This window comes from Oncorhynchus gorbuscha, linkage group LG11, assembly GCF_021184085.1.
Source record: "Oncorhynchus gorbuscha isolate QuinsamMale2020 ecotype Even-year linkage group LG11, OgorEven_v1.0, whole genome shotgun sequence".
Lineage (NCBI taxonomy): Eukaryota > Metazoa > Chordata > Actinopteri > Salmoniformes > Salmonidae > Oncorhynchus > Oncorhynchus gorbuscha.
Window position 1 is genome coordinate 55,475,953 of NC_060183.1, and position 24,632 is coordinate 55,500,584.

General features: G+C 45.9%; 1 protein-coding gene across 18 annotated transcripts in view; it reads right to left on the reverse strand.

Moving 5' to 3' along the window:
• LOC124048953 (dynamin-1) overlaps window positions 1–24,632 on the reverse strand; it is a 109,489-nt gene that overhangs the window by 73,887 nt on the left and 10,970 nt on the right. For 13 of the 18 annotated variants that reach the window (XM_046370173.1, XM_046370169.1, XM_046370167.1 and 10 more), the window contains exons 2-10: window positions 13,322–13,395; window positions 12,418–12,567; window positions 10,905–11,108; window positions 10,523–10,621; window positions 8,882–9,042; window positions 4,922–5,064; window positions 4,593–4,728; window positions 4,240–4,307; window positions 993–1,131 (exon numbers count right to left, since the gene is read on the reverse strand). In XM_046370173.1, coding sequence (XP_046226129.1) covers window positions 993–1,131; window positions 4,240–4,307; window positions 4,593–4,728; window positions 4,922–5,064; window positions 8,882–9,042; window positions 10,523–10,621; window positions 10,905–11,108; window positions 12,418–12,567; window positions 13,322–13,395 — 1,174 coding nt within the window. The remainder of the gene's footprint in view (window positions 1–992; window positions 1,132–4,239; window positions 4,308–4,592; window positions 4,729–4,921; window positions 5,065–8,881; window positions 9,043–10,522; window positions 10,622–10,904; window positions 11,109–12,417; window positions 12,568–13,321; window positions 13,396–24,632) is intronic. The other 5 variants (XM_046370174.1, XM_046370170.1, XM_046370164.1 and 2 more) reach the window with 1 other exon arrangement.

The following is a 24,632-nucleotide window of genomic DNA, read 5'->3' on the forward strand; positions in this document are numbered from 1 at the left end:
GAGAGAGAGAGAGAGAGAGAGAGAGAGAGAGAGAGAGAGAGAGAGAGAGAGAGAGAGAGAGAGAGAGAGATCACAGCCTGCACCACCCCACTGGTCAACAGCTCTGAGCCATGAGCCATTTGAGACCGCAGCTGTGCACCCACCATCTCAGACAAAGCACCTTGCTCCTCCCCTCTACCTTGACCCCCTCTCAACCCTCTTTCCACCCCCCGATCCCCCAGCTGACCACTCAGAGCAGGGCCGCAGCGTTTGTTATTCCACTGTCCCAGAACCACTGTGGTCAGACTGCGTTCCAAACTGGGCCTTGTCACAGTGATATTAAGACCACTGGGGCCTCTTCCGCTGAGTGCGGTCCTCAAGGGCACTCCTAGCTGAACTTGGCCCTTGGATGAGCCACCAAACTTTCACGTTGTCATGGGTTCTGTCTGCTGCAGGTGCACAGCACCCGGTCTCACAAGCAGGAGGTCTGGATGCTGAGGTCACCCAACATGGCTGACTGTGACAACAGCTGAGTGACACTTTGATGACGCAGTCAGGGCATCAAAAATGATGTCACCACTGCTAAAATTAACTCAGTCACCCGTGACTTAACAGAACTGTAACATCTTAAGATGTGTTAATTTGACCATTCATGAAATTATTAATGTTCATTTGATCATATTCATAACAAAAATATTTGTTGAAATGTTTTAATCTTTACTCCTGTGTCTAAACCCTTGACATACAGCCACGTAGCAGCAACCCGGCAGCATCAAGACCCATTCTAAACCAAGCATAGTTCTTTAACATGGCCATGGTCACTGTACCCAGCCACACCATCCAAAGCGGTAGGCAGGCAGTCCCTCACAATACCCCCGCTACCCCAGTATGCCCCCTACTGTCCCAACCCGGGACAACAGGGTCTGGAGAACGGAACGGTGATACGGTAAAAGGGATGACATAGCTGCAGGTTTTGGTTGGAGGGAGAGGTGAAACCATAGTGTTGTGTTTACCTTCTGAGTACACTGCCTAACGGTATTGACTAGCTCAGAAATGACCATGTCCACACATTTCTGGCAGGGCTCTTTGATCTTGCCGATCTGCCTTTTCACAATGGTCTCAAAAGCCATGTCCGGAGTGAAGAGGCCAGTTCTGCCCAGTAACAGGCCCAAAAAAGAGAGACATTTTGAAAAAAGGAGAAAAGGGGAGGGAGGTCGGGCAGAGAGAACAGTGTTAATTGAAAAGAGCCCCTCCCACAACATAAAGAAGAAACATGCACAGTAAGACAAAAAAACAGAATGACAACAGAAAGCAGAAAACATGACTTAAAAACTTAACTAAATCATCACATTATGGTTTCAGGAAAATATTCTGCTAGCTCAAATGTGCAGATAAAAACTGAGCTCTTAGAACACAACTTATATAATAAGTTGTGAAGAGTTTTGCCCACATGCTACAGTACATGAGCCATCCAATCCTCGGATGACACCCTGCCTATTGGAGTCCCTACACTACTACAACAAAATGTGTCCCAATTCTCTTAAATGGTTTCCTTTACCAGTTCCCCTCCTTCAGAACCACTGACCTATAGGGTAGAGGGCACCCTCATAGTAAGCATGTGTTTGCAGCCATTTTCCATTTAATAACTGCTTCTTTCAGATCATTGGCCCCAAATGAAAGGTAACAAGGAAAGGAAGTCAAATATTTTTATATCTATATCTATATCTATATCTATATATATATATATATATATATATATATATATATATATATATATATATATATATATATATATATATATATATATACATACACAGTACCAGTCAAAAGTTTGGACACACCATCTCATTCAAAGGTTTTTATTTTAAAATATATGTACAGTTGAAGTCAAACGTTTAGATACACTTAGGTTGGAGTCATTAAAACTCGTTTTTCAACCACTCCACAAATGTCTTGTTAACAAACTATAGTTTTGGCAAGTCGGTTAGGACATCTACTTTTTGCATGACACGTGTACTTTTTCCAACAATTGTTTACAGACCGATTATTTCACTTATAATTCACTGGATCACAATTCCAGTGGGTCAGACACTAAGTTGACTGTGCCTTTAAACAGCTTGGAAAATTCCAGAAAATTATGTCATGGCTTTGGAAGCTTCTGATAGGCTATTTGACATTATTTGAGTCAATTGGAGGTGTACCTGTGGATTTATTTCAAGGCCTACCTTCAAACTCAGTGCCTCTTTGCTTGACATCATGGGAAAATCAAAATAAATCAGCCAAGACCTCAGAAAAAAATGTAGACCTCCACAAGTCTGGTTAATCCGTGGGAGCAATTTACAAGTGCCTGAAGGTACCACGTTCAGCTGTACAAACAATAGTATGCAAGTATAAACACCATGGGACCACGCAGCCGGCATACCGCTCAGGAAGGAGACACATTCTGTCTCCGAGAGATGAACATACTTTGGTGCGAAAAGTACAAATCAATCCCAGAACAACAGCAAGGACTTTGTGAAGATGCTGGAGAAAACAGGTACAAAAGTATCTCTATCCATTGTAAAACAAGTCCTTTATCGACATAACCTGAAAGGCTGCTCTGCAAGGAAGAAGCCACTGCTCCAAAACCACCATAAAAAAGCCAGACTATGGTTTGCAACTGCACATGGGAACAAAAACCGTACTTTTTGGAGAAATGTCCTCTGGTCTGATGAAACAAAAATAGAACTGTTTGGCCATATTGACCGTTGTTATGTTTGGAGGAAAAAGAGGGAGTCTTGCAAGCCGAAGAACACCATCCCAACTGTGAAGCACGGGGGTGGCAGCATCATGTTGTGGGGGTGCTTTGCTGCAGGAGGGACTGGTGCACTTCACAAAATAGATGACATCATGAGGAAAGAAAATGATCTGGATATATTGAAGCAACATCTCAGTACATCAGTCAAGAAGTAGAAGCTTGGTCGCAAATGGGTCTTTCAAATGGACAATGACCACCAAGAATACTTCCAAAGTTGTGGCAAAATGGCCTAAGGACAACAAAGTCAATGTCTTGGAGTGGTCATCACAAAGCCCTGACCTCAATCCTATAGAAATTTTGTGGGTAGAACTGAAAAAGCGTTTGCGAGCAAGGAGGCCTACAAACCTGGGCCAAAAGTCACCCAACTTATTGTGGGAAGCTTGTAGAAGGCGACCCAAAACGTTTGACCCAAGATTTTTTTTTTTATTCAAAGGAAATGCTACCAAATACTAATTGAGTGTATGTAAACTTCTGACCCACTGGGAATGTGATGAAAGAAATAAAAGCTGAAATAAATCAGTCTCTCTACTATTATTCTGACATTTCACATTCTAAAATAAAGTGGTGATCCTAACTGACCTAAGGCAGGGAATTTTTCTAGGATTAAATGTCAGGAATTGTGAAAAACTGAGTTTAAATGTATTTGGCTAAGGTGTATGTAAACTTCCGACTTCAACTGTAAATTATATTTAGAAATCGTTTTCTGCATCCTGCATTGTTGAAAAAGGACCATAAGTAATTATTTCACTGTTAGTCTACACCAGTTGTTTACGAAGCATGTGAAAAATAAAATCGGTTTTGATTCGATTTTTTTGCTCATGGAGTTCAGAGCAAAACAATTGGGCTTCTCTTTACACCATCTTACACCATCTTACACCAACTACACCAGAGTTAAGGTATGTATGGTCTATTGGTAGTCAGGAGGAATATGTGTTCTGATACGCAGTTCAAACCGTCTTCTATCCTTGAAGCCTTCCTCCTCATGGGAGTTAGGTTAAGAGGGAGGAAGAAGCACTTTCAACATGTTCACTTCCTGAAGAGTGATGACATCACTGTCTGATTCTGATTTATATCACTCTTGGACCTAGGTAAAAGACAGGAATTCTTCGTAGGACGGGGATGGAGTGAGCTAGGTTACACATGACGGGCATATGAGGCTTCACCACACAGTCAGACAGACATACACACAAGATACATACAGACGGACGGGGCAAAGAGTGAGAGAAAGATGCCACCCAACCAGCGGTCACGGATCTAATCACAAATCCCTCCACCTCTGTTTCTGATGTCCTCAGTATGCAACAGTATGAGGGGCGCTGGACTGCAATCGTTTTTCTAGAGGTCTTCATGATTAGATGGGTGAGGATGATTAGAGTTGGTCTGGCCCAGAGGGGTGACCCAGGCGGGTGAGGACAGGGGTAGGGAGAGAGGGAGAGAGAGAGGGATAGGGATGAGGGACGTGCCTGATGCCGTGGATGTTCTTGATTGCGTAGCTGATCTCCTTGCGAAGCTCCTTCTCGTTAAACTCCATCTGTACACACACAGAAAGGAAAACACACCGTTAAATAGTGAATACACACCTCCAACACACAGCAGAAACAGGAACCTAAGGTCGCTTGTATTCATTGAGCGGCTCTGGGAGGGAGGGATAGAAGGGGGGGTTTGGGGAGGGAGGGAGGAATGTTTTCCTCATATAGTCTCTGGGTTGGGGTCCTAAGGGAGGCAGGGGGCAAATCGCGGCACTGTCTGTCTCATTCTGGGGTTGCATGGACACTAAGAGTTAGGGACACGCACACATACAGTATGGTGCACACACCTTGACCAGCTCAAAGGGGAAGCGCTCGTGGAAGATGCGGTTGATCCGGGCTCCTCCTGACAACTCTGCTGTGTCGATCTGGTCCCCAGAGCCCTCGATACGCTTCTCAAAGTCCACTGAGAACTGCTGCACCATCCTGGGTGAGATACAGGGAAAAGGGAGTTAATGAAGTGTGTGTGTGTGTGTGTGTGTGTGTGTGTGTGTGTGTGTGTGTGTGTGTGTGTGTGTGTGTGTGTGTGTGTGTGTGTGTGTGTGTGTGTGTGTGTGTGTGTGTGTGTGTGTGTGTGTGTGTGTGTGTGTGTGTGTATGTAAGTGTGTATCCTACTCACTGCAACAGGGCCTTGGTCTTGCGGGAGGGGTCGTCAGGTCTGAAGTTCTTGTACTCCTCCACTTCCTTCTCTATAGACAGCAGCTGGCTCTGCAGCTTGGCCCGCAGCCCCGGCAGAGTGTCCCGAATGTGATTGGTCAGTTGCTGCAGGGTGAAAGGTCAGGGTGGGTTTTAACATAGGACTGGAGAGATGACCGTGGTCAGATCCTAGACTATACTACTACCATTCACCTACTCTTCAGTGGATGTTATTAGAAGTCGAGTATTGGCTTCCTATTTCACAACAAAGCCTCCTTCACTCACGCTGCCAAACATACCCTCATAAAACTGACCATCCTACCAATCCTCGACTTCAGCGATGTCATTTACAAAACAGCTTCAACACTCTACTCAGCAAACTGGATGTAGTCTATCACAGTGCCATTCGTTTTGTCACCAAAGCCCCATATACTACCCACCACTGCGACCTGTATGCTCTCGTTGGCTGGCCCTCACGACACAAAAATCTCTGAAGCTGGAGTCTTACATCTCCCTCTCTAACTTTAAGCATCAGCTGTCAGAGCAGCTTACTGATCACTGTACCTGTACACAGCCAATCTGTAAATAGCACACCCAATTACCTCACCCCCATATTATTACTTGCCCTTTTGCACCCCAGTATCTCTACTTGCACATCATCATCTTAATGCTAAATTGTCATTATTTTTGCCTCAAGGGCCTATTTATTGCCTACCTCACAACTCTTCTACATTTGCACACACTGTACATACATTTTTCTATTTTTCTTTACTTTTGTGTTATTGACTGTACGTTTGTTTATGTGTAACTGTGTTGCTGTTTTTGTCACACTGCTTAGCTTTATCTTGGCCAGGTCGCAGTTGTGAATGAGAACTTGTTCTCAACTGGCCTACCTGGTTAAATAAAGGGAAATAAAGAAATAAATGTTTTTTTAAATAATCAAAAATGAACACCTCATAAGCATCCAAATAGATCCTGTGGATGGCTCAGCTGGCAGCCTGGTTGAGTGTTTTCTGTAGGTCGGGGACTAACCTGGTTGAGTGTTTTCTGTAGGTCGGGGACTAACCTGGTTGAGTGTTTTCTGTAGGTCGGGGACTAACCTGGTTGAGTGTTTTCTGTAGGTCGGGGACTAACCTGGTTGAGTGTTTTCTGTAGGTCGGGGACTAACCTGGTTGAGTGTTTTCTGTAGGGGGACTAACCTGGTTGGGGACTAACCTGGTTGAGTGTTTTCTGGTTGAGGTTTTCTGTAGGGGACTAACCTGGTTGAGTGTTTTCTGTAGGTAGGGGACTAACCTGGTTGAGTGTTTTCTGTAGGCAGGGGACTAACCTGGTTGAGTGTTTTCTGTAGGTAGGGGACTAACCTGGTTGAGTGTTTTCTGTAGGTAGGGGACTAACCTGGTTGAGTGTTTTCTGTAGGTAGGGGACTAACCTGGTTGAGTGTTTTCTGTAGGTAGGGGACTAACCTGGTTGAGTGTTTTCTGTAGGTAGGGGACTAACCTGGTTGAGTGTTTTCTGTAGGTAGGGGACTAACCTGGTTGAGTGTTTTCTGTAGGTAGGGGACTAACCTGGTTGAGTGTTTTCTGTAGGTAGGGGACTAACCTGGTTGAGTGTTTTCTGTAGGTGGTTGAGGGGACTAACCTGGTTGAGTGTTTTCTGTAGGTAGGGGACTAACCTGGTTGAGTGTTTTCTGTAGGCAGGGGACTAACCTGGTTGAGTGTTTTCTGTAGGTAGGGGACTAACCTGGTTGAGTGTTTTCTGTAGGTAGGGGACTAACCTGGTTGAGTGTTTTCTGTAGGTTGAGTGTTTTCTGTAGGGGACTAACCTGGTTGAGTGTTTTCTGTAGGTAGGGGACTAACCTGGTTGAGTGTTTTCTGTAGGTAGGGGACTAACCTGGTTGAGTGTTTTCTGTAGGTAGGGGACTAACCTGGTTGAGTGTTTTCTGTAGGTGGGGACTAACCTGGTTGAGTGTTTTCTGTAGGGGACTAACCTGGTTGAGTGTTTTCTGTAGGTAGGGGACTAACCTGGTTGAGTGTTTTCTGTAGGTAGGGGACTAACCTGGTTGAGTGTTTTCTGGGGACTAACCTGGTTGAGTGTTTTCTAGGGGGACTAACCTGGTTGAGTGTTTTCTGTAGGTAACCTGGTTGGGTTTTCTGACTAACCTAACCTGGTTGAGTGTTTTCTGTGGTTGAGTGTTTTCTGTAGGGGACTAACCTGGTTGAGTGTTTTCTGTAGGTAGGGGACTAACCTGGTTGAGTGTTTTCTGTAGGTAGGGGACTAACCTGGTTGAGTGTTTTCTGTAGGTAGGGGACTAACCTGGTTGAGTGTTTTCTGTAGGGGACTAACCTGGTTGAGTGTTTTCTGTACTAACCTGGTTGAGTGTTTTCTGTAGGTAGGGGACTAACCTGGTTGAGTGTTTTCTGTAGGTAGGGGACTAACCTGGTTGAGTGTTTTCTGTAGGCAGGGGACTAACCTGGTTGAGTGTTTTCTGTAGGTAGGGGACTAACCTGGTTGAGTGTTTTCTGTAGGTAGGGGACTAACCTGGTTGAGTGTTTTCTGTAGGTAGGGGACTAACCTGGTTGAGTGTTTTCTGTAGGTAGGGACTAACCTGGTTGACTAACCTGGTTGAGTGTTTTCTGTAGGTAGGGGACTAACCTGGTTGAGTGTTTTCTGTAGGTAGGGGACTAACCTGGTTGAGTGTTTTCTGTAGGTAGGGGTTGACTAACCTGGTTGAGTGTTTTCTGTAGGTAGGGGACTAACCTGGTTGAGTGTTTTCTGTAGGTAGGGGACTAACCTGGTTGAGTGTTTTCTGTAGGTAGGGGACTAACCTGGTTGAGTGTTTTCTGTAGGTAGGGGACTAACCTGGTTGAGTGTTTTCTGTAGGTAGGGGACTAACCTGGTTGAGTGTTTTCTGTAGGTAGGGGACTAACCTGGTTGAGTGTTTTCTGTAGGTAGGGGACTAACCTGGTTGAGTGTTTTCTGTAACCTGGTTGAGGGGACTAACCTGGTTGAGTGTTTTCTGTAGGTAGGGGACTAACCTGGTTGAGTGTTTTCTGTAGGTAGGGGACTAACCTGGTTGAGTGTTTTCTGTAGGTAGGGGACTAACCTGGTTGAGTGTTTTCTGTAGGTAGGGGACTAACCTGGTTGAGTGTTTTCTGTAGGTTGAGGGGACTAACCTGGTTGAGTGTTTTCTGTAGGTAGGGGACTAACCTGGTTGAGTGTTTTCTGTAGGTAGGGGACTAACCTGGTTTTTCTGAGTGGGGACTTGGTTGAGTGTTTTCTGTAGGTAGGGGACTAACCTGGTTGAGTGTTTTCTGTAGGTAGGGGACTAACCTGGTTGAGTGTTTTCTGTAGGTAGGGGACTAACCTGGTTGAGTGTTTTCTGTAGGTAGGGGACTAACCTGGTTGAGTGTTTTCTGTAGGTAGGGGACTAACCTGGTTGAGTGTTTTCTGTAGGTAGGGGACTAACCTGGTTGAGTGTTTTCTGTAGGTAGGGGACTAACCTGGTTGAGTGTTTTCTGTAGGTAGGGGACTAACCTGGTTGAGTATTTTCTGTAGGTAGGGGACTAACCTGGTTGAGTGTTTTCTGTAGGGGACTAACCTGGGGTGTTTTCTGTACTAACCTGGTTGAGTGTTTTCTGTAGGTAGGGGACTAACCTGGTTGAGTGTTTTCTGTAGGTAGGGGACTAACCTGGTTGAGTGTTTTCTGTAGCTAGGGGACTAACCTGGTTGAGTGTTTTCTGTAGCTAGGAGACTAACCTGGTTGAGTGTTTTCTGTAGCTAGGAGACTAACCTGGTTGAGTGTTTTCTGTAGGTAGGGGACTAACCTGGTTGAGTGTTTTCTCTGGTTGAGTGTTTTCTGTAGGTAGGGGACTAACCTGGTTGAGTGTTTTCTGTAGGTAGGGGACTAACCTGGTTGAGTGTTTTCTGTAGGTAGGGGACTAACCTGGTTGAGTGTTTTCTGTAGGTAGGGGGTGCCCATGCGTTCAGCCAGGTGTCTGTATCCAGGGTGGGTCAGGAAGAACTTCCTCTCTGCAGCCATGGCCGCTGTGATGTCCTTCTTCCCATCTATGTCCTTCTGACTCCTGTTCACCACACCGATGTAACCTGGGGCAGGGAGAGAGGTCAGCTGATACTGGACAGATCAGGATGCGAAGATTGGCAAAATGTTGTTTTGTGGAGAGAAAGAAAGAAAGAAAGGAAAGAAGTTTGTTAATAGATAGTTTTTCTGTGTGTGGGTTTTTCTTGTTTGTTTGTCTTTTTTGTTTTACCACACTGAGGTAGTGGGCTGAAGGGGTGGGGAGTTCGGAGGGCGGTGTGGAGGGTAACTTTTAGCTCCCACTTCCCTATCGTGTGATGGTTATTGGGGGAGGGGGGCAAGGTAGCCACAAGGGTAACAGGGATCACATATCCCAATTGAGTTATTTTTTCTCATGCAGTTCTCTGTTAAACAGGATATCTTGCCTTATAACCTAACTGAACGGCAGTAGCCTCGTAAATATACTAGTGGTTTAACGTGAGGTCTTCCGACACGAGAGAGTGACAGAAACAGAGAAGACAGCGACAGAACTACATGCCTGGGTTCAAGCACCAGTAGAAAAATGTCTGTCCCCTAATTGCATTAGAGAGTTTCCCACAAATATATTTTATTGCACAGAAAAAGAAACAAACAGACATTTTTTCCAGATGTGTCACTAAAATCAAGATGTTCTTTTTGTCCGCCTCCATCTCGCTCTCTCTTTCCTTCATTCTTATTTTCTCTCTCACTCTCTTCCCTGTTTCCATCGCGCCCCACCTCCTCTGTTTCTCTACCTCCTCCTACGTTCTACATTTCTCTCTGTAGAGCTGTGAGTGGTTGTAACACTGGTTGCTGCAGTGAGCAACACAACTGGAGTCCTATTTGGGGTGTCCGGCAAAGCCAGGAACTCCACTGCCAGGGTTCTCCCATGCACCAAACCCTGGGAACACATCACTCTGCACCACCTTCCCTGGCTCCCAGTCAAACTGCACATTACCTATCAAGATCATACTCCTCACCTACAAGGCCCTCCATGGCCTGGCCCCTTCATACCTCTGACCTGCTCCACATACCTCTCCGACCTCCTACCTCTCTGACCTCCTACCTCTCTGACCTCCTACCTCTCTGACCTCCTTAACTCAGCCCTTAGTCAGCTCTCTCTTGAGCTAAGTAGCTTTTATTTAGTTTTCTTCTATTGTTTTATCCTTGTTATCCTTGTTATCATTGTTATCCTTGTTATCCTTGTTATCCTTGTTATCCCCGTTATCCTTGTTATCCTTGTTATCCCTGTTATCCCTGTTATCCTTGTTATCCTTGTTATCCCTGTTATCCTTGCTGTACAGTGTCCTTGGGTTTGTTGAAAGGCGTTTTATATCCAACTTTCTATTATTATTATTAACTAGATAACCACTAGAGGGAAGCACTGAGATGGGATGAGAATGTGTGTGTGTGTGTGTGTGTGTGTGTGTGTGTGTGTGTGTGTGTGTGCGTGCGTGCGTGCGTGCGTGCGTGCGTGCGTGCGTGCGTGCGTGCGTGCGTGCGTGCATGCGTGTGTGTGTTTAGTCTCACCTCTTCGCAGTGGCAGCAGCTTGTTCTCCAGAATTTCTCGGGCATCAGTCCCCTCGTCCATCAGATCCAGCTTGGTGATCACACCAATGGTCCTCTGACCTGGGCACGCACACCACGCACACACACACACACACACACACACACACACACACACACACACACACACACACACACACACACACACACACACACACACACACACACACACACACACACACACACACACACACACACACACACACACACACACAATACATTAACAAAGTCCAATCCTTGTCTAACTACTGCCCTGTCACAATATGATGGTGAAAGAAACTGAGAGCACTGATGAGAGCCAGAAGGTCTACAGTTTCTGCCTTTAACCTCTAGTCAATCAACCCACCTTGTGGGTCGACTTCTTTAGCAATCTTCAGGGCATCTGAGTTGGCCAGATCAGAGTTGGCCGGGGAAACAGCCAGCAACAGACAGTTGTCCTTCGTCACAAACTGATACAACATGTCTCTGATCTGCTGCTCAATGTCCGCAGGCTGGTCCCCTACTGGGACCTTGGTCATCCCCGGCAAGTCCACCAGAGTCAGGTTCAGGACTAGGGGAGAGAAGGGAGAAAGGAGAGGGGAGGTGAATATCGAAAGATAGGGGGTGAGAGGGAAGAGAGAGAGGAGAGAGAAGAGGGGAGTTGAATATCGGAAGATAGGGGGTGAAAAGAGAGGGGAGAGAGGGGGTGAAAAGAGAAGGGAGAGAGGGCGGAGAGAGAAGAGGGGAGGTGAATATCGGAAGATAGGTGGTGAAAAGCGAGGGGAGAGAGAGGGTGAAAAGAGAGGGGAGAGAGGGCGGAGAGAGAAGAGGGGAGTTGAATATCGGAAGATAGGTGGTGAGAGGGGAGAGAGAGCGGAGAGAGAAGAGGGGAGTTAAATATCGGAAGATAGGTGGTGAAAAGCGAGGGGAGAGAGAGGGTGAAAAGAGAGGGGAGAGAGGGCGGAGAGATAAGAGGGGAGTTTAATATCGGAAAATAGGGGTGAAAGGAGAGGGGAGAGAGGGGGTGAAAAGAGAGGGAGAGAGGGCGGAGAGAGAAGAGGGGAGTTGAATATCGGAAGATAGGGGTGAAAAGACAGGGGAGAGAGAGGGTGAAAAGAGAGGGGAGAGAGGGCGGAGAGAGAAGAGGGGAGTCGAATATCGGAAGATAGGGGGTGAAAAGAGAGGGGAGAGAGGGCGGAGAGATAAGAGGGGAGTTGAATATCGGAAGATAGGGGTGAAAAGAGGGGAGAGAGAGGGTGAAAAGAGAGGGGAGAGAGGGCGGAGAGAGAAGAGGGGAGTTGAATATCGGAAGATAGGGGGTGAAAAGAGAGGGGAGAGAGGGCGGAGAGATAAGAGGGGAGTTGAATATCGGAAGATAGGGGGTGAAAGGAGAGGGGAGAGATGGGGTGCAAATAGAGGGGAGAGGGGGGTGAAGGGTGAAGGGAGAAGGGAGAAGGGAGAGGGGAGAGAGGGGTGAAGGGAAAGGGGAGAGAGGGGGTGAAGGGAGATGGGAGAGATTTGTGAAGGGAGAGGGTAGAGATTTGTGAAAGGAGAGGGGAGAGAGGGGTGAAGGGAGATGAGAGAGGAGGGTGAAGAGAGTATGGAGAGGGCAGAGGGGAGAGGGAGGAGGAGAGAGGTTGAGAGTTTGGAGAAAGATTTCTAAATATGATATCAAAACCGATGAATAATGATAACCCTGAAAAATAAAGGACTATATAATATCATGAATAGTAACTGATTGAAACTCACTTTAGGCCCTGGCAATACAATCAAACTTGGTTGCCAATTTTGAATAATAGGGAAACTTGATTAACAAAATTCTGTGTATAGAATTATACTACTCTTTCCTATGATCAAGTGTGGTAGTTCTGTGACCTCACCATGTGGGGAGTAAACCCTGAGGTTGATTGGCACAGGGGAGATGCCCTTATTCTGCCCAGTGATGCGGTCCGTCTCCGCCTCGATCTCCCCCCGAACCTCATCGAAGTCTGTGAACTTCTTCCCCTTACAGTGAAGGAACTCAGCATATTCTGCAGAAAGAGAGGGGGACAGAACAGAGGTGAGTAAAGGAAAGGAGAGGACAAGTGAGGATGACAAGATCATATAAGAAGAAAGCTGGGATGGAATAATGACAAATACAGGAAATCATTTTTGGCAACTTGAATTGAAATGAGTTGTTCTGTCATTTCTTCACTTTTCATCACTCTCAGTTTGGAGGAAAATGTAACAAAGCTAGATGGCACTGTTGATAAAACTGTGAGACAGCCACAGACCTTGTATTGACTGGAGAATAAGAAGAAGCTCATTTTGGCCTTTTGGTAATACAGAATATGAATTATTATTATATGAATAGAATATTCATTGTTTTCATTTTTTGGGGTGTGAGAAATGCACTTTAGAAATAAAGTATATTATTATGAATTACTTTGGGCAGGCTATACATTATCTGAGCATTCAGGGTCTGAGACAGTTTGGTCTTCATAAACCTTAGATGGTATTGATGTTTTGTACTATACAGTAAATGCAATACATCTCTTCCAAAAGGCACATTCTGAAGTGGTTACATAAGACTGGATTAAATATAAATGAGGACAAATTATTTGTCCTGTTTCGCATGGTGCTTAAACTTGTTATTGAAAGCTTGCTTATTAGATATTCTCTGCTTAACGAAGTCACCATAACAAACGTACCAAGCCACTGGCATCAGTAGGTGCCTCTGATGGAAGGGAGGGATGGGTGAAGACTTTACCTGTGGGACAGAGAGGGGAACGGGGAAGAGTTTACCTGTGGGACAGTTGATCAGCTGCAGGACCAAGGGACGACGGGTGACGATGCCAGAACCACGAGGAAGGAAATCCCTATGACACAGGAGGAGAGAGCCGTAAGAAAACAATCATGGTTATGGAAACGCCTGGGCCTGTGTTCATAAAGCATCTCACAGTAGGAACGCTGATCTAGGATCAGCCCCACGCCCCTCCCCTGTCCATGGAATCTTACTCATTATGATCTAAAAGGCTAAACTGATTCAAAATCAGCAATTCTCCTCTACGTTTTATGGATATGGGCCCTGACCAATGAGTCAGTTGAGGGCATGAAGAGGAAGCATGTTTTGATTATAATGGATGACACAGGCTAGCAAAGTCATGAAAATATAATGTTACAATCAATGACAAATGTACATGTACATGTGTGACTGTGTGTGAGCACAACACTGAATCAATGACAAATGTACATCTACATGTGTGACTGTGTGTGAGCACAACACTGAATCAATGACAAATGTACATCTACATGTGTGACTGTGTGTGAGCACAACACTGAATCAATGACAAATGTACATGTACATGTGTGACTGTGTGTGAGCACAACACTGAATCAATGACAAATGTACATGTACATGTACATGTGTGACTATGTGTGAGCACAACACTGAATCATGACAAATGTACATGTACATGTGTGACTGTGTGTGAGCACAACACTGAATCAATAACAAATGTTCACCCATCTCTGCTCAGCGGGATCTTGAGTGGAATAATAGACAGGGCTACAATATAAGAAGCTTCATGGATACTAAGCAATGAGAATATGCAAAGGGTATTGGGGGAAGATATTCTGAGGATACACTGTATAGGCTACTATAAAATGGTTTTCTTGCTCCAGAAATCTGCCTCTTTCTGGGCAAGCTGAACAAGACGGGTCAATAGAGGCCAACAGTCAAGAACTCTCTGAGAGCTCTGTTGTAACGAACCTCTGAAACAATACAGCTCTGAAATCTAAAGCACACTGAAAGACTGGCAAAAGATTCCCTTCAAAACAACCAAGAGGTCTTTGATCAGAGACGGCCAAAGGCACTTCAGACTGCCTCTCTTGACATTCCATCTGTGTGGATACAAACACTGGAAGCTAAATTAGCCGAAATGTGTGGATGTGTAAAGCCACCAGATCATCCAGAATTAGTCAATCTAATTCATCAGCTCATAGAAAGTGGGACTGCGAGACAAATTGAAGGTGAAAGTCAATAGACTGTCATTGCAGCAGTCTGGGAAAGACTCATCGAATCGAATCAAATTGCATTTGTCACATGCGCAGGTCTCCTTACCGTGAAATGCTTTCTTACTAGCCCTTAACCAACAATGCAGTTCAAGCAATAGAGTTAATATAATATTTACTAAATAAACTAAAGAAAAAAAATCTAATCAATCAAGAAGTAACACAAGAAATGTACATAACAATAGTGAAGTTATATACATCGGGTCTGAGGACCCATGTCAAATCTTTTCAGTCTCCTGAGGGGAAATAGGTGTTGTCGTGCCCTCTTCACAACTGTCTTGGTGTGTTTGGACCATCATAGTTTGTTGGTGATGTGGACACCAAGGAACTTGAAACACTCGACCCGCTTCACTTCAGTCCCGTCGATGTTAATGGGGGCCTGTTCGGCCCTTCTTTTCCTTTTCCTATAGTTCGATCAGCTCCTTTATCTTGCTCACATTGAGAGAGAGAGGTTGTTGTCCTGGCACCACACTGCCAGGTCTCCCACTTAAATAGAGTGGCTGTTTCAGTAAATGACTCTTGGCTTACTGTCTGTGGTGCTTTTCAGAACCCTCTTATTATTCCAGCTGGCAGTCTCTGTCTGGGATGTGATGCAAAAAGCTCTTTCTGAGAGTAGCCCACCTGTGTGAGGCCTGAGCATGCAGGGCCTGATAGGCACTGGGCTAGTAGAGAGAGAGAGAGGTGGAGAGAAAGCACAGTAAGATGGAGGATGAGAGAGAAACAGAAGGCATATGCTCGAGGAGAAGATGACAGAGAGGGAGAGAATGATCAAGAGGGTGAAAAAGAGAGAGAGAGCAAAGAAAAGAAGGCACAGCGAGAGACGAGACAGAGAGAGAGAGAGAGAGAGAGAGAGAGAGAGAGAGAGAGAGAGAGAGAGAGAGAGAGAGAGAGAGAGAGAGAGAGAGAGAGAGAGAGAGAGAGAGAGAGAGAGAGCTCTGCTGTAGCTCCAGCACAGCTGAGGAGCACTCTTCTCCTCAGCTCCATTGTCAGATGGGAATGAATGTAGCCAGTGCCGTGCCAGTCAGTCCCTGGTGTTTGTCAGCTCTGCCTGCTCTAAGGGAGAAATCACTGGAGAATTCACAATATAATTGTAGGGCTTTGTTCAACAAGGGCAAACAAACTGTTTCCACACGGAAGCTAAAGCCAATAGCCTGAGAGCCCACCCTTTTCATGTGACAGCGGTGCTTCAGCAAGCAGAGAACAGCACTTTACACTCTGCTAGGTGTTCACCAATATCATAGACAAAGAGTGTGTGAAAAATGTTAAGAATGACACATCTTTGGACGGATATTCCACACAAAATGATTCATTCTCCATTCCTTCTCCATGGCATGGAGTGGTAGGAGAGATTAAACATTTCTTCATTTGGGTTTTCTGTAGTCTATTTCTGTCCTCTAGGACAAATTCCGTGTTAGATTAGCTCTTTAAAAGGTTCAAAGGCTCTCAGAAGACATTCTTCACACATTAGCATTGCAGACTCCCTCTGAAGCTCTTATCAACGTGGTTTATCAGCACAGTTTCATCTTCCTTTAAATAATTAGCAGCTCAATTAGCATCTCTGGCTTAGAAAAATAAGGAGAGAAAGAGCTTGCATGAGATAGAGAGAGAGAGAAAGAGAGAGTGAGTGATAGAGAGAAAAAGAGAGATATATGAGTGTCTCTTCATCTGCCTCCAGCTATCTGTGAAACTGGGAATATGCAGATAGTATGGTACACAATGTGGTCCTGAAGTGGCTGTGTGTGTGTGTGTGTGTGTGTGTGTGTGTGTGTGTGTGTGTGTGTGTGTGTGTGTGTGTGTGTGTGTGTGTGTGTGTGTGTGTGTGTGTGTGTGTGTGTGTGTGTGTGTGTGTGTGTGTGTGTGTGTGTGTGTGTGTGTGTGTGTGTGTGTGTGTGTGTGTGTGTGTGTGTGTGTGTGTGTGTGTGCATGCCTGTGTGTCTGTGTGCCTGTGTGTCTCAGAACATTGTATCTGTGTTTTCTTCTGGATGGTTCTGAGGACACTGTATTACGTAACAGCAGTAGGTCCTCTGGTGGTGGTGTTTCCATGTATACTGCTACATTACCAGCTGACCTCACACTAGTCTAATCCACTTACACATTTGGACCAACAACAGGGGTCTAGTAGGGACATGCACTCAGATAGAATCTCATGGTGTCCTGTAAACTGAGTGTGTAGGCTGCTACTGACTGTTCACACACACCTAACCTATGTCATTACAATCATTTAAGGATATGATCTATTTCATATCGCTACCTGAACAGAGACCAACAGATAAAGCATTGGCAGCACTGTCTAGTCAACAACAGTTCCATTTCCTACTGTGTAAAATCAATTTCCTGTCTGCTGTTTCTCTCCTGTTGGGGTGTGAGCCTGGCTCTCTCTGCACCTTCCTCTCCTCTAGTAACACCTTGTATGGGACAGATGGCCCAAACTGCAGGTCTCCTCTCCCCCTTCTCTACTCCGCCTTCCCCAAAAGTGCCACCATATGGACTAGCCAGATAGGCGGAGCCGGTACGAAGCAACCAGACCCTGTCACACATACCACACCACTAGCCTGGTTGCCAGTCTCTTTAGCTAACATTCTACTCTTTGTACTCCATGTCATGTGCCAAAACACAAAGAAAAGCTAAACAGACTGGCAACCAGGCTACCACACCACTACATCTACCTCTCTATCCCAAACACCATTCATCACTGTTATGGCTGGAGGGATGACTCAAGGCAAGGCATGGTGCCTGGGGTATCCACCACACACATCATACTGTACATGCTACATACTTGCACAAGTGAGCAAGGACGGATGCATGCATGTACATATAGTACCCATGCCCACAACATCATGTCGCAATGCTGAAAATAATTCACCACATGAAGAGCCTGTCATGTGACTGCAGGGGAAAACCCAGTCAAGGAGCGAGTGAACAACACGCACAACTCATTCCATCGTCCCATCCCCCACCCCACCCCAGCCTGCATCTCTCCTCTCCTCTGCCCAGTCACCTGTGGGCAGCAGTGATGATGGACAGTCCACCCATCCAACTGGGAGACCCATCCCCTCCCCCCTGCCCCCTCCCACCCCCTCCTCCCTTTTCCCTGCTGAGAGACAGTGCCTGTCAGATACGCCCACTCACGTGGCAACAAACCAGAAGGACACAAGCTCTCCAGACTGAGCAACAACACAGGCTAAGGAGAGGAAAGAGAGTGAGAGAGACAAGCAGGGGAGATAGAGGGAGGGGGTAGTGAGAGAAAAATGAGAGACAAGCAGAGGAGATAGAGGGAGGGGGTAGAGAGAGAGAAATGAGAGACAAGAATGGGGAGATAGAGGGAGGGGGTAGAGAGAGAAATGAGAGACAACAGAGGAGATAGAGGGAGGGGGTAGAGAGAGATGAGAGACAAGCAGGGGAGATAGAGGGAGGGGGTAGAGAGAGCGAAATGAGAGACACGCAGGGAGATAGAGGGAGGGGGTAGAGAGAGAGAAATGAGAGACAAGCAGAGGAGATAGCGGGAGGGGGTAGAGAGAGAGAAATGAGATACAAGTTAGGGGAGATAGAGGGAGGGGTTAGAGAGAGAGAAATGAGAGACAAGCAGGGAGATAGAGGGAGGGGGTAGAGAGAGAGAAATGAGAGACAAACAGGGGAGATAGAGGGAGGGGGTAGAGAGAGAGAAATTAGAGACAAACAGAGGAGATAGAGGGAGGGCATAGAGAGAGAGAAATGAGAGACAAGCAGGGAGATAGAGGGAGGGGGTAGAGAGAGAAATTAGAGACAAACAGAGGAGATAGAGGGAGGGGTAGAGAGAGAGAAATGAGAGACAAGCAGGGGAGATAGAGGGAGGGGGTAGAGAGAGAGAAATGAGAGACAAGCAGGGGAGATAGAGGGAGGGGGTAGAGAGAGAGAAATTAGATACAAACAGAGGAGATAGAGGGAGGGGGTAGAGAGAGAGAAATGAGATACAAGCAGGGGAGACAGAGGGAGGGGGTAGAGAGAGAGAAATTAGAGACAAACAGAGGAGATAGAGGGAGGGGGTAGAGAGAGAGAAATTAGAGACAAACAGAGGAGATGGAGGGGGTAGAGAGAGAGAAATGAGATACAAGCAGAGGAGATAGAGGGAGAGGGTAGAGAGAGAGAAATTAGAGACAAACAGAGGAGATAGAGGGAGGGGGTAGAGAGAGAGAAATGAGATACAAGCAGGGGAGACAGAGGGAGGGGGTAGAGAGAGAGAAATTAGAGACAAACAGAGGAGATAGAGGGAGGGGGTAGAGAGAGAGAAATGAGAGACAAACAGAGGAGATAGAGGGAGGGGGTAGAGAGAGAGAAATGAGAGACAAGCAGGGGAGATAGAGGGAGGGGGTAGAGAGAGAGAAATGAGAGATAAGCAGGGGAGATAGACGGAGGGCGTAGAGAGAGAGAAATGAGAGACAAGCAGCGGAGACCGAGGGAGAGGGTAGAGAGAGAGTAATGAGAGACAGGTAGAGGAGATAGAAGGAGGGGGTAGAGAGAGAGAAATGAGAGACAGGTAGGAGACGGAGAGAGGGAGGGAGAGATGCAGATGGAGAGCGAAACAGACAGAGTCACATGACAAGACAGTAAAACAAAGAGAGAGAAATAAACAAGGAGAGACACAGAGGGATTAACAGAGTGAGAGCCAAAGAAATTGAGATAGCAGAATGTCACATAGCTACAGCACTTCACCTTGTCTACCCAGCCGTGTTTGGGCACACCTTACAGTGCAATCACTCTCTGCCATACACTCTCAATTCTCACACACTCATACACACAAACACACACACGGTCAACAAACCTGTCCAGCACTGGCAACGTGCCAGTCAGCTGCAGCAGAGCATAATTGACTTACACATACTGACTGTACACACACACACACACACACACACACACACACACACACACACACACACACACACACACACACACACACACACACACACACACACACACACACACACACACACACACACACACACACACACACACACACACACATTCCAAAGCATGCATGCACATGTGAACATACTTTGTCTTGCTTAGCGGACACCCTGAGAGGACAATGTCATTCTCTGACTTTCAGCTTCTTAGCCAGAGGCTTTGAGAGGATTTAGCAAAAGAGCAATGGTGCACTTTATTCCAATAACGGTCAGACCATTTCCACTCCATTGGTTTCCCTCTCATTGATTAACATAACAACTTCATAACAACATAACATGTATCGAAACTGAACTAGTGTAAACACATATTCAGAGCACATGGTACCGGTGGGACTTGATCTTTAATGCTCCAACATACGGAGCCAACTGGGTGAAAAACATTAGAACGCCATACAAGGCTTTAAATGACCTGGTCTGTGGACCTGGTCATTAATGACACTGTATTAGACACGGTCTAATAATTGCAATCCTCAGTTTTAAATTTACAATAGACTACAAAATGTCATCTAATCCTGATCCATTGTGTGCAACAATTGCAGTCACGCTATGATGAATAAGATAACCAGGAAAAGCAATTGCATCTCCCAGGCAACAGCCTTAGTGCCTGAGATTGGTTGTTTTTATCGACTTGTACACCTCCAGAGAACAGTCATTGTAGTGATGAAACGGTTCATTCTTGGCCGATGGTGGGCGCCCAGACTAAAGCAGGAGCGGGAGCCAATGAGAGGGCATGTTGGTGAGCTGCAGTGTAGACTCGCAGAAAAGAGTTCATCTCTTTGAGCAGTGTCAGTCAGGGCAGCTCATGCAGCTCCTCTCTCTCTCTTTCCTCACACTCTTGCTCTCACCTCATTCCCTAGTTTCTATCCCCCCATCTTTTTTTTGCTAATCTCACCAGAATTATTTCACAATCAATAAAAAATGATACAACTGCTCCTATCAGCTATCCTAAAAACAATATTGTACACAAAGCATAGCCAACTGTAGAACTAGGCCCACCCTTCATCAACTGGTAATCTAGACCCACCCTTCATCAACTGGTAAACTAGGCCCACCCTTCATCAACTGTAGAACTAGGCCCACCCTTCATCAACTGGTAAACTAGGCCCACCCTTCATCAACTGTAGAACTAGGCCCACACTTAATCAACTGTAGAACTAGGCCCACCCTTCATCAACTGTAGAACTAGGCCCACCCTTTATCAACTGTAAAACTAGGCCCACCATTCATCAACTGAGGAACAAGGCCCACCCTTCATCAACTGTAGAACTAGGCCCACCCTTCATCAACTGTAAAACTAGGCCCACCCTTCATCAACTGGTAAACTAGGCCCACCCTTCATCAACTGTAGAACTAGATCCACCCTTCATCAACTGTAGAACTAGGCCCACCCTTCAACTTTAAAACTAGATCCACCCTTCATCAACTGTAGAACTAGGCCCACCCTTCATCAACTGTAGAACTAGGCCCACCCTTCATCAACTGTAGAACTAGGCCCACCCTTCATCAACTGTAAAACTAGGCCCACACTTCATCAACTGTAGAACTAGGCCCACCCTTCATCAACTGTAGAACTAGGCCCACCCTTTATCAACTGTAAAACTAGGCCCACCCTTCATCAACTGAGGAACAAGGCCCACCCTTCATCAACTGTAGAACTAGGCCCACCCTTCATCAACTGTAAAACTAGGCCCACCCTTCATCAACTGGTAAACTAGGCCCACCCTTCATCAACTGTTGAACTAGGCCCACCCTTCATCAACTGTAGAACTAGGCCCACACTTCATCAACTGGTAAACTAGGCCCACCCTTCATCAACTGTTGAACTAGGCCCACCCTTCATCAACTGTAGAACTAGGCCCACCCTTCATAAACTGTTGAACCCTACCCTTCATCAACTGTAGAACTAGGCCCACCCTTCATCAACTGTTGAACTAGGCCCACCCTTCATCAACTGTAGAACTAGGCCCACCCTTCATCAACTGGTAAACTAGGCCCACCCTTCATCAACTGTTGAACTAGGCCCACCCTTCATCAACTGTAGAACTAGGCCCACCCTTCATAAACTGTTGAACTAGGCCTACCCTTCATCAACTGTAGAACTAGGCCCACCCTTCATCAACTGTAAAACTAGGCCCACCCTTCATCAACTGTAGAACTAGGCCCACCCTTCATCAACTGGTAAACTAGGCCCACCCATCATCATCAGTAAAACTAGGTCCACCCTTCATGAACTGCAGAACTAGGCCCACCCTTCATCAACTGTAGAACTAGGCCCACCCTTCATCAACTGTAGAACTAGGCCCACCCTTCATCAACTGTAAAACTAGGCTCACACTTCATCAACTGTAGAACTAGGCCTACCCTTCATCAACTGTAGAACTAGGCCCACCCTTCATCAACTGTAAAATGAGGCCCACCCTTCATAAACTGTAGAACTAGGTCCACCCTTCATCAACTGTAAAACTAGGTCCACCCTTCATGAACTGCAGAACTAGGCCCACCCTTCATCAACTGTAGAACTAGGCCCATCCTTCATAATCTGTAGAACTAGGCCCACCATTCATCAACTGTAAAACTAGGCCCACCCTTCATCAACTCAACTCACAGCCTTCATCAACTGAACTAGATCCACCCTTCATCAACTGTAGAACTAGGCCCACCCTTCAACTTTAAAACTAGATCCACCCTTCATCAACTGTAGAATTAGGCCCACCCTTCATCAACTGTAGAACTAGGCCCACCCTTCATCAACTGTAGAACTAGGCCCACCCTTCATCAACTGTAAAACTAGGCCCACACTTCATCAACTGTAGAACTAGGCCCACCCTTCATCAACTGTAGAACTAGGCCCACCCTTTATCAACTGTAAAACTAGGCCCACCCTTCATCAACTGAGGAACAAGGCCCACCCTTCATCAACTGTAGAACTAGGCCCACCCTTCATCAACTGTAAAACTAGGCCCACCCTTCATCAACTGGTAAACTAGGCCCACCCTTCATCAACTGTTGAACTAGGCCCACCCTTCATCAACTGTAGAACTAGGCCCACCCTTCATCAACTGGTAAACTAGGCCCACCCTTCATCAACTGTTGAACTAGGCCCACCCTTCATCAACTGTAGAACTAGGCCCACCCTCATAAACTGTTGAACTAGGCCTACCCTTCATCAACTGTAGAACTAGGCCCACCCTTCATCAACTGTTGAACTAGGCCCACCCTTCATCAACTGTAGAACTAGGCCCACCCTTCATCAACTGGTAAACTAGGCCCACCCTTCATCAACTTCATCAACTGTAGAACTAGGCCCACCCTTCATCACTGTTGAACTAGGCCCACCCTTCATCAACTGTAGAACTAGGCCTACCCTTCATCAACTGTAGAACTAGGCCCACCCTTCATCAACTGTAAAATGAGGCCCACCCTTCATAAACTGTAGAACTAGGTCCACCCTTCATCAACTGTAAAACTAGGTCCACCCTTCATGAACTGCAGAACTAGGCCCACCCTTCATCAACTGTAGAACTAGGCCCATCCTTCATAATCTGTAGAACTAGGCCCACCATTCATCAACTGTAAAACTAGGCCCACCCTTCATCAACTGTACAACTAGGCACAGCCTTCATCAACTGTAGAACTAGATCCACCCTTCATCAACTGTAGAACTAGGCCCACCCTTCAACTTTAAAACTAGATCCACCCTTCATCAACTGTAGAATTAGGCCCACCCTTCATCAACTGTAGAACTAGGCCCACCCTTCATCAACTGTAGAACTAGGCCCACCCTTCATCAACTGTAAAACTAGGCCCACACTTCATCAACTGTAGAACTAGGCCCACCCTTCATCAACTGTAGAACTAGGCCCACCCTTTATCAACTGTAAAACTAGGCCCACCCTTCATCAACTGAGGAACAAGGCCCACCCTTCATCAACTGTAGAACTAGGCCCACCCTTCATCAACTGTAAAACTAGGCCCACCCTTCATCAACTGGTAAACTAGGCCCACCCTTCATCAACTGTTGAACTAGGCCCACCCTTCATCAACTGTAGAACTAGGCCCACCCTTCATCAACTGGTAAACTAGGCCCACCCTTCATCAACTGTTGAACTAGGCCCACCCTTCATCAACTGTAGAACTAGGCCCACCCTTCATAAACTGTTGAACTAGGCCTACCCTTCATCAACTGTAGAACTAGGCCCACCCTTCATCAACTGTTGAACTAGGCCCACCCTTCATCAACTGTAGAACTAGGCCCACCCTTCATCAACTGGTAAACTAGGCCCACCCTTCATCAACTGTTGAACTAGGCCCACCCTTCATCAACTGTAGAACTAGGCCCACCCTTCATAAACTGTTGAACTAGGCCTACCCTTCATCAACTGTAGAACTAGGCCCACCCTTCATCAACTGTAAAACTAGGCCCACCCTTCATCAACAATAATAGGCAGACATAAAAGAGACAATAAAATATGTGAAAATACAGTGATACATCTCTCAATGGGATAACATAAAACAATGCTGATAATCAATAAATCACCAAATTAGACTATACTTCCCAGCAGCACTAGCCAGCATGTAGCCCCTCATCTATGCGTGGCAGTCAATCAGTAAAGGGATATATTTTTACACTACAGTATCTCTCCACTCTCACAAACTACAATTAGCATTAGAAAAAGATAGCGAGGGCCCATACTCCAGCCCATACTGTTCTTCTTTTGTTGGGATACAGATAATCCCTTGCATTTTGCATTCTTCATATTATTTCATATAATTCCGTCCTGCAATAGTCTATTGGATTGAAGATTAGTAGAGATAGAGATTCATTTTTTTAGCCTCATCAGTAAATGAGAGGAATCCTATGCTGCAAAAGAGACTATCCTAGGTAAGTATTCTAGGCTGATGTACTAAATGCTGCGAGCACCAGCACTTTAGAAAAGGTGGGTTCTTAAACGAGGTTCTCCAGAGAACAGTGCAACCTACTTTGCAGTAAGCACTTCTTTGACCTAGAACAGCTGTATCAGTAGAAATTGGAGAAATCTGAGAAAAATATATTCAAATAACTTTCAATTAATAACTCATTTTGATATTTGACGATGAGGCAC